Source organism: Alosa sapidissima, chromosome 1 (assembly GCF_018492685.1).
Source record: "Alosa sapidissima isolate fAloSap1 chromosome 1, fAloSap1.pri, whole genome shotgun sequence".
Lineage (NCBI taxonomy): Eukaryota > Metazoa > Chordata > Actinopteri > Clupeiformes > Clupeidae > Alosa > Alosa sapidissima.
Window position 1 is genome coordinate 46,189,507 of NC_055957.1, and position 10,198 is coordinate 46,199,704.

The 10,198-nt window shown below is 44.8% G+C and overlaps 1 protein-coding gene across 6 annotated transcripts; it reads right to left on the reverse strand.

Moving 5' to 3' along the window:
* Nucleotides 1-26: 26 nt before the first annotated feature.
* phc3 (polyhomeotic homolog 3 (Drosophila)) lies at nt 27-9,953 on the reverse strand. Of its 6 annotated transcripts, none has more exons than XM_042090355.1 (15): nt 9,686-9,953; nt 7,691-7,889; nt 6,737-6,892; nt 6,214-6,303; nt 5,822-5,980; nt 5,572-5,661; nt 5,189-5,399; nt 4,385-4,989; nt 4,085-4,253; nt 3,529-3,773; nt 3,052-3,208; nt 2,510-2,624; nt 2,022-2,160; nt 984-1,206; nt 27-730 (listed from the first exon to the last, which is right to left on the reverse strand). In XM_042090355.1, exons 2-15 carry the CDS (start codon nt 7,856-7,858, stop codon nt 576-578), a joined length of 2,682 nt encoding a protein of 893 aa, XP_041946289.1. In that variant the 5' UTR covers nt 7,859-7,889; nt 9,686-9,953; the 3' UTR covers nt 27-575. The 6 variants fall into 6 exon arrangements, with proteins under 6 accessions (XP_041946289.1, XP_041946306.1, XP_041946273.1 ...); XM_042090372.1 differs by having other exon boundaries at nt 3,670-3,773; nt 4,385-5,037; XM_042090339.1 differs by having other exon boundaries at nt 4,385-5,037.
* Between the last annotated feature and the right edge of the window lie 245 nt (nt 9,954-10,198).

Below are 10,198 nucleotides of genomic sequence, written 5' to 3' on the forward strand. Positions count from 1 at the left end.
GGAGAATAAAAGAAAACAACCAGATATGTCATGTAAACATACCTGTTCATTGGTAGTCGTGGTAGTCAAGTTCCAGTACAACAAAGACACAAAAGTTAAAGACTTGAAATTATCTTATCGACAGTTATTAATTCATATTAGGTTATTATGGTTAAATGGCTGTGTGTGCAAATATTTTATCAAAATCATCATACCTTTTATGTTCCATACAGGTTTCCTTTGGAATGTTACATCATACAATCAAGTTCTCTAAACACACATCTTAGTACTGTTTTGTATATTAAATATTCATACAGATCCATCCTTAAAACACAAAACAACTCGCATATTACATGTATGCATCTCATAGAGGAGAGGTCAGTAGAGTTTGTGTTACAGACGGTATGCCGAAGAGTAGTCTCAATAGTTCCACAAGAATATAGTCTGCCAATGAAGCAGCATGGCAACAAGAAAGCTGAACGTGTCCCTCAGTACAGAAGTGCACATGACACCCACAGGAAGTCACACAGCCATAGCCATGCATGGTCAAAACGAAGGCTGTGGTTTGTCTGGGGCCTTTGTGAGCGGTGTGCCCTTTACGGTCCCTTCAGCGTGTTGATTTGGGCGCAGATTTTGAGTGCGGGCCCCAGTTTGATGTTCATGGCGCTCACCAGATGGTCCTCGGTCAGCAGAAGCAGGGCCTGGCCATCGATCTCCTGCGAGCGAAACTCCTCGGCCAGCTCGGCACATCCTACGACAAGGAGGTTGGTTTTCACATGCAGATGGAAGGATTGGCCACATGTGCGGCATGTCAATGTTGAAGTCAGTTTCTTCTATGCTTTTATTAGCTATTCCTGTTTGCTTTTGTTTATTTAAAGCACATTGAATGACCTGTGCAAGAAATGCGCTATATAAATAAAGTTGACTTGACTTGCTAATGTTGCCATAATTAGCAATAAAAAAACAATACTGCTGTTCTGCTTGCCATTTCTTATTATTGTTACCTGGTATGGAGCTGATGTAGGAGCACACTTGCTCCACGCTCCACTGAGAGGGGTTGGGTAGGGCCACGGGGTGATCGTCTGAACCGATCGATTCTCTCCTCCTCCTCTCCTTGCGCTCTTCCTCTTGTTCCCTCTCACGCTCTGCCTGACGACGCAGTCGGGTTGTCATGGGACCCGGGGGCTCATCCTCGTCATCCTCCTCCCCATCCAGCCTGGCTGGCAGCTGCACCCTCACACACACAGGTGAGCTCATAAGACCAATGCAGAACAGTTTATATGGCTGTGTACTGTATATATGAGTGTGTGTGTCAACTTTACTATTGTGAACCCTCAGACACACAGGTGAGCTCATAAAACCAATGCAGAACATATATATATAGTGCTATAGTATATATATAGTTGACACACACATTACATTACATTTAGCAGACACTTCTTGACCAAAGTGACTTACATATGTCAGCTATATTACAAGGGATCACATTGTCTCCGGAGCAACTTGGGGTTAAGTGCCTTGCTCAAGGGCACAACGGGAATTGAACCAACAACTTTCAGGCTACTGCACGCTAGCCCAGCTCCTTAACCACTACACTACCACCGCCCCACACAAATAAATATATATATCATATATATATATATTACAGTTGGAACACTAACCCTAGGCTCTAATCGACGGCTTATCCTGGTCCTTATCACTTATACTTTGTTTCTGTAGCCGTTCACATGCTGCCAGCAGTTATACTTTAACATCCATGCAGACCTTTCCTCCGCCTACTCTACCAGGTTTGATTCGAACTCGTTTGATTCTGAAGGGTGTGCTGAACTGGGTCCTTACGCTGTGTCATACTGGCTGCAGCTATAGTCTGCAATGAGCTATACATACCTGGTATACCAGGTATGTGAGAAATGTTGACAAGCCGCAAGTTTCCCGAAAACAGGTCAAGAGACAAGTCAACTACTCTGACAGCCATGTTTACTACCACAGGGAAGAAGACTTGAATAGAACCTTATCCCAGATAGAGCCCTCCTTTCACTGACCTGTCTGAGGAAGTGTTCTCTGGATATGCCGTCAGTGCGTCCGGGGGGTCTCCCCCTCCTGCCCATGGGCCTGGGGGGCCAGCGGCTGGCCCTGTCGGTCCTCAGGAGGCCAAGACGCCGCGTGCAGCTCACGTTGAACCTGTCAGTCAAGGCCAGATAAGGAGGGAACAGATCCAGCACGGTCAGGGCTTACAGCTGTATAAATGAACCAAGGGCAAATCTTTCCAGACTTAAAGCAATCGTTTGGTTTGACTGACTGAATGCTGTTTGTGAAAAGAGTGGACTTATTTATTGTTAAATTAACTTCGATCCTTCCTTTCAAGTAGTATCCAGACATTTCATGTCTTTTTCAAGGAGTTTGAAGATAAATTTGACTATGACAATGATTTTGTATGAAAGTCCATTAAATAACAGCAACAGCAAATAGCAACAGCCTATTTGTTCTTTTCTTTAAGGAGGTGTAAAAACTATAACTGTGAGAAACTCACCTCCTGACACAGGTCATGGAGCAGAAGCGTTTGGAGCGGAGGAAGCTGTGGGTGTAGCCCCTCTTCCCACAGAACTCGCACTGCAGCACGTCTGACAGGCTGTCCTCCAGGGGCTCTGCAGTCAGACAGTGTAACCGTTTCAAATCAGAGGGGTGTTACTTAGCCTGGTTGAATCACACATATTAGATAGATAGATAGAAAGATAGATACTTTATTGATCCCCAAGGGGAAGTTCAAGCATGGGAATATTCAATTCATGTTTACTCTATTGGCCGGTATCCTGCACCCCTATTAAGCCTAGTCCTAGACCGAAAGAGAACTTCCACTGGAGGTTTCCACTGAACAAAAAGCTTGTAGTCTAGGACTATACTTATTTAATGTATGGGAAGCTGATATGTACAGTACGTCGTATTACATTTCGCCACTTAATCAGAGTGAAAATTGACTTTGGAGAGAATGGCGGCCCGTGCCAGGTAAGGCGTCATCAACTAACTAACTCATTACTAGACTTTTGTGCTTGAGAAATACACCACAAGTCTCACCATCATCAGCTGGCATGTCGTCCATGTCGGAGTTGGAGGAGTTCTCTGGGTCGTCCACATCCATCAGGTCGTCGTCGGGGTCGGGATCTCCGTTGGAGGTCACCTCCTGGTTCTCCGGCAGTGCAGCCTGCTCATCTGCCAGTGAAGAGCGGCTCATCTGTAGAAGGTGACACCTGTTAAACCACAGCTAAGGGTCACACTAACACATCCCGAACATCATTTTGCAGTGGAAGGGTTAGATATTTGTTATTTTCTGGGCAGGGCTTGGGTACAATATCCACAGAAGTGCTCTACTGCTTAGTCAGATTTTGTTCAAATAGCTGTCTGTTTCTCTTTACCATGTCAGACTTTAACAGTGAGAGACCATTGTTTAAATGTCTCTGATGTGCTAACTACCACCTGGGCACTGACATCCCAGGACTGTTGTTGGTGCTGCTGCTGCTACTGAACTGCTACAGCTCCATCTTGTGGACATACCAGGAACGGTTCCAGCCCCTCGTGGATGACGAAGCCCTCTATGAGGTGTGTGAGGATGTGAGGTTTAGCGACCGCCAGTGAGGGCTGGCCCTCAGGACTCTCTGGCAGACTGGTAGCGGGGGGCTTGCTGGTGCTTCTTACCACGGCAGGGTGGAGGGGAGGGGGGGAGCTGGTGACGGGAGGAGGCTCCTCAGGTGACCGGATCACAGATTGGCTCGATGGTGTACAGGGAGGGTCCAACCCAGCTAAAGAGGGGGGCAATAAATGGAGATGAGTGTTCACCAACTACCTTTACTGTCTTAACTGTATTACACTCGACTGCACATACTAGTACTCAACAACAGTGGGATAATAGTGCATTTATTTCAAATACAGAATAAAATTGCCATATAAAGTTGGCAATGACAAACTGACATACAAACGTGAACAAACTCAAGAAAGTTTTCAAAATGTACACACAGGTTATGAATTCAGCATTGACATAACATTGAGGTTTGTATGTTAAGTTGCCCTACATACTGATGTAATCCTATTAGGCGTGCTCAATTTTGTGTACCTGTGTAGTTTTCTCTCTGGGATGGTGCATCCTCTTCACAGCTTTTCCCTGCATCTGCTGGGGGGGGCAGGGTTGGCGGGGTGGGCGTCCGACTCCTCTGCATTCCTGACGGTGATTCATCTCTGTCTGCTTCTGCCCCTTTGTGATCCATCTTTGGCCCCTGTGCTGCCTATCAAAACAGGTTCACCTCAAACAGCTGCATATATTTTCATTATATTACAGTTACTGTTCATCATCTTGCCCACTCACCCACAATTAGAGTGCCAGTATTCTGACAATGACAATGAGAACGGTACTCACTGGCTGCGGTGCTGTCTGGGCCACCGACTGCATCTTCAGGTCCACGGCTACAGTCTGTGGAGGCGGAAGGTTCTGGAAGGGCATTTGGACCAGTGTCTCGGCCACAGGAAGCTCTTCCTCGGACACCAGCATCTGGCCTGACTGCACAGCCAGCGCCTGCACTGAGCGCAGGGACAGCCTCTGCAGCGATGCTGGTGGAGGACAGGGCAAGGTCCCCGGGAGCGGGTTGGTGGTGGCGGCAGTGGTGGTGATGGAGCCGTAGCTCTGAGCAGAGGCATGAGGGGACAGGGGGAGGGCCTCTCCCAATGTCCCCAGCTGGAGTAGCGGACGCACCACCTGGGCTGGGCTACCGCCTGTGGTGGACACCAGCACTGCCGACTGGGGCTGCTGCTGCTGCTCGGACGTGGAGGAGGCAGCAGACAAGACGTCGGGCGGCTGAGACTGGGCGGCCGGAGCGGGAGGGAGCGGGAGTGGCAGGGGCCGGGCCTGGAGGGCGAGGGGGGAGGGGTGCTCCTGCGCCGTGACCCGCAGGGCGATGGGCTGTATCTGCCTGTGGGCGCTGTGGGCACCCTGCTGAATGATGAGCTGGTGAGTCCCCCGTGGGCCTAGAGGACAATGCAGCTGATGCTTCACTAGAGCAGGGCAGAGGGACGCTGCAACACCATTGCAACCATCTGAATAAGCATGTGTATGGTACAATCTCTCACACTGATCTATGAAATAATTATGAATGAGTGGGGGGGGGATTACAAATGAGTGCATTGAAGAGGCCATCAAATAAGGTAGTCTCAATCGTGGACTTACAAGGGGCAATGAGCTGATGGGCCGTTGACAACTGACTCAGGTCGCTTCCGGAGGTGTCCGCAGAGGCGTGGGGCAGCTGGGAGGACTTCAGGGGGCTGATGGACATCTTGGGCAGGCAGGAGGCCACCGTCTGGCCCTGCGAGCATGGCTTCAGCTGCACACCCTGGGCCAGAGCCCCAGGGAGGTGTGTGCGAAGAGCCAGAGACTGGACCTACCCAGGGGCACACGGCACAGTAAAATCCACACTTGTCCCACTATTTGGCCCACTTTCATCTATAACACAGTCTGAGTGTAGGTAGGGACTGGAAGAGCTGTTTAACATTGGTCTGGGAGTATGAGACACTGGGTGGCTCACCTCTGTGGAGGTGGGCTGGGGAACTCACCTGTGTAGAGGTGGGCTGGGAGGATGTGGGGTTGACTGCGGGAAGATCAGACGCCACGGCAGCCACAGAGGCAGCAGGAGCCAGAATGAGCTGACAGGGGCGAGGGAAGAGGGGACGCGTCAGAGAACAGAGAGGATGGAGTGTAGTGGAATATAGTATTAGCATTATAAGTATTATATTTATACTGTATATCTCATAATAACTTATAAGTTTAACATATGATCTCAAGCTGTAAAGCATGGTGGAGTACCATCTGGGTCCGCAGGTACATCTGGGCTTGACTACCAGCAGGAGAGCCATTCCCAAGGAGCATGGCCTGCTGGGATATCGTACCGCCCGCTGGAGTGGAACAGGTGCCTTGGATTCGGCCAATGGACTGAGCTGTCAGTGGAGTGGTGGCCAATGTGATCTAGAAGACCAATTAACAGATCAAAAAATAAACAGTAAAACAAAACATTTAAGACTAATGTCCCTGAACTAAAAGCCATGGAACATGAATGGGAATAGGAATAGCAAATTGTAGCATAGCATAAAATAATATATAGAATAGAAAACAAACTGATAAAAAGGATAAGTTGAATATATCTAGTTTGTTTTACATGTGGCATGGAGTGGTTATGCCAGTCCAATATAGGGCCTTACCGAAGTCTGTGATACACTGACTGACTGTGACAAATTCCCATTCGTTGATGGAGGAGAGGAGGAACAGGGCCTGCTAACTGTCTGTGAGGGCTGCGATAGAGGGATAGTTGTAAGTCATCAAAGAAGACTCACACAAAGTACATTTGCATATGGCATTAGGCTGGGTTCTCGTTCAACACAGAACACAAAACCGGTATGCGGTACCGTACATATTTTCCATGTTGATTATGTCGGTTCCAAAGAGAATCTCATCGTTTCTATACAGCATGCGAGATAACTTATGTGCAATAACATGTTCTACATGGCCTAACTACAGTTACATGCATGTAATTACATGCCCATAACAATGACAAGATACAACTACATACAGGCCAAGTCATGTCCATGTAATAAGGTGCTTTTAGGCAAGGTCTCTTCTTGATAATGTGATACAATTGAATAAAACTGGAATGAATTTGTTTTACCTATAAAAAGGGTGACAGAGTAATAAGTGAAAGGAAGTGGTATGCTTCCTGAGCCAGACCTGGGCTGTGGTGGTAAGACTCTGTGAGGCTGTAACTTGCTGCTGCTGCTGGAGAGCTGCGGTCTGAAGCAGGATATGCTGCTGCTGGGCTGCGTACATCTGCTGCAGGTACTGCGCCGCCGTGCTCTGGGACCGCTGGACAGGCTGCTGGATCACCTGCCCACAGAGAGCCACACAACCACAAGCATGTGCTCTTTCTCTCCAACAATACCCAAACCAGCAGTTTGTATTCAGTAGGAATACAAATATTAACATAAAGACTATATAACAGGATAGGACATATATTATGTGGAAGGGCCTATACATAATATATCAAAATACATAGCAATACAATTTGTATCATTAGAGGCACTCTAAGCGATGTTGGGTAGCTGTTGACGGTCAAACAAAACAAAAGAGCTAGCTCACTACTGCCTCCCCCTCCCTCCCGTGCAATTGAAACTCTCCTAAACGCACATCTCATCGGTGATTGGCTGGAACAGTTTGTTATGTTTTTATGGTCCAGGTTGGATCAGGTTGTTTTTATTGCCGTTTTTGGAGCCTGGGCTGTCCACAGAAACCACATTTTTTACAGTGTAGCTGACTGATAGCATTTATGACTCTTTTTAAGGCTTCTAACATAAGTATTCCAAACTCTTGGAATTGATTCACTTCAGATAAAACAGTCTGCTAAATATCAGTCACCTTTACCTTTACATATATTCTAAGATGTAATTGCTGTCCGTGAACATGTAAGAATGAAATAGCCACAAATACTGCAAATGGTTTGTTCTTATTATACTAAGTCCATCATAACACTTTCTTTTTGCATTGTTAGCTACAACTGTAATCTCATTCACCAAAACAGACACTAGGCCTACATATGCCATACAAATACCTGTCTATTTCTGTCTATAAGGATAGCAACCTTATATATTGCACTCATTGTTGTGATGATTGGTGGAGTGTACCTACAGCCTGCCTGTCTGTGGAGGTTGGGGACAGTGGCTGGGTGCGACTGGGGCTAGGTGGTCTGGCTGCGTTGGTGGCCGCCAAGGTGGTGCTGGTGGAGGCAGGTGTGGTGATGGTGTTAGTGGTAAGGCCTGTTGCACCTCTCATCTCCCCAAGACTGTTTCTGTCCATCTCTCACAGATCCGGACAGTCAGAGGGAAGACTACACCAAGAGAAAAATATATATATTCAGATAGATTACATAAAGATTTCTTAATATTCTGGGTATTTTGATGGAATTAAATATTGCAATTATCCCTGCATTGTTCAAGAAATCTGCCTCTCGCATTTGTGAAAGTCACATAGCGGTAACTGAAATTGGTTAAAAAGAGGAATGGTATTGTTAATGTTTCATTTGAATTCTTTATTTAACTAGGCTGCTACTTAATATAAAATATTTATTCTGAAATGGTAGTAGGCATGTGATTCAAACTGTCAAAACCAAAGGTATTTGTTATTTTGTTATATTTCTTAATTGGCCAACATTAATTACACACCTGTAATGACCATGTAGGACAAGGACATCCATTCAGCATGCTGCTGCGATTATTTATCAGCACGCAATGGTTATTGGGTCTCAAAATATTTGGGGTGCAACAGAGCTGAGGAGGCTAGTCTAGCATTTAGGCTACCTGATGCCATAATTCTTCACAAATAATTGCAGACATTTAAACAAGACCACTGAACAGAAGAAAACAGCCTAGCTGAATCATCTTTCCTCGTCGGAATAAAGATATTTCCTAAAAACCTGTATAATATGAATTATAATTTACTAACAATCTTTGCAGAGCTCTGTTCAAAGAATACAAACATATTTGTGTCCTGTAGATGCACGTTTAGCTGTTGGCACCTTGAAACCCTGTAGTGCTAAATGAGAAACGCCTTCGACATGCAGACATATCATTTTATTTTTACAATTAATGTGGTCTACAATCTCTGCTCAATACAAAAGTCCGATTTACTGCCTGTGCCATTGGCCTATGATCGCAGAATTAACAGTCCTGTCAGTCAATCAAGTCAAAAATGTACAGTCATGCATCATAATTCATGTACACATATTACCTGTATCCAACTGATAATAGCCTACACATTACCCATCTTGAGGTGAACATATGGTATCTTTGAACTGTCACGGTCTCAGTCATGTTCTTATGCGTCAAGGCTTTTAAAATGGAGCTAAAGCCAAAACAGCATAGGCTACACGGAAAGAAAAGTCCGACACAGCACCACTCGCAGTGTAGGAGGACCTCGTAGCCTGCAACATTTCAGAGCAAAAATGTTGTGTGACATTATGTAGAGACAGCTTATCTTATGTTTAGTTTATTTTGTCCAGTGAACTATTCGGAGGCAAATGATGGCATGTTTCATTTTTAAAGAAACTACGAGATTAAGCGATCTGATTTTTTTTTGCCTGTGCATCATATTATAACTTTATTTGCAAATCTGGTTGGTAGGCTATGTACCTCTGAGGAAACATATTCTATGAAACTAAATTTGATGCTAGCCATATGCGCATCAACACAAGTGTCAGACAGGAAGGTGTCAAATTCATATTGCTATTCCTTTATGGATATTATTTGGTAGCCTAATAGATCGTTAAAGGTATGGGGAGAATAGGCTACAGAATGCATGATTTTTGCTGATGTTCTGCACCCATGGTTTCACCATCATCCTCAATATGCTTGAGAGTTATAAAGTGAGTTTATTTGTATTATTATTATTTATTTCATTATATATTATAATTATTTTATTTCATGTCACAATTTTGTTTCTTAATTAATATAATTTTGTCTTTATAGTGCTGTTTATATTACTTTACATATAGCCTATTGTAGGCTATTGATATGTGTCATAACATATAAAGCACATTGAATGTCCACTCTGTATGATAATGCGCTATATAAATACATTTACATTTACACATATTTAGGCTTGAACTCATTTATACATATTACTGACCTTAAATTCAACATCTGAATTGTTGCCGTTTGTTCGGTGTAGGGTAGCCCAGTCAAGTTGCCTAGGCCTACTATTTAATGCAAAAGGCAAATGCATAGCTGTAGCCTACATTTGTCATATCTAGCTGGGATAACATAAATCGGTTCAATCAGGTGTAGCTTACTCTTTGTCAACATGAATAACATTTCATGAGGGATTAAACAATTATAAGGTCGTATAAAATCTTTATCCGCGTCATTTTTAGTCCATTCAACTGCCTCCATCCCTATCTTTCAGGCTACTGTCTAATTTTGGTATAATCGGAATGTTATTGAGCGCTTATACATTTTCTGTATGGGGGGGGGGGGGGGTATAAAGCGGCGCAGTTAAATAGTTAGTCTACAGATAAATATAATTACTTGTGTAACGATAACTACCATATACGCGAAAAATAGCTTTAGGTACATTTTAATTATTGAGCACGATATTCGCGTATTGCGCTTCATGTGAAATATGTGGCCCCCCTCACATTCC

What these genes read in the sequence shown, in the direction of transcription:
- phc3 (XM_042090339.1), bottom strand. Translation starts at nt 7,858, where the DNA reads ATGGACAGAAACAGTCTTGGGGAGATGAGAGGTGCAACAGGCCTTACC. An exon ending in TCAGTGTATCACAGACTTCG is followed by an intron (nt 5,981 to 6,213) that starts GTAAGGCCCTAT and finishes TTGGTCTTCTAG; the next exon opens with ATCACATTGGCCACCACTCC. An exon ending in CCATCAGCTCATTGCCCCTT is followed by an intron (nt 5,038 to 5,188) that starts GTAAGTCCACGA and finishes ATGGTGTTGCAG; the next exon opens with CGTCCCTCTGCCCTGCTCTA.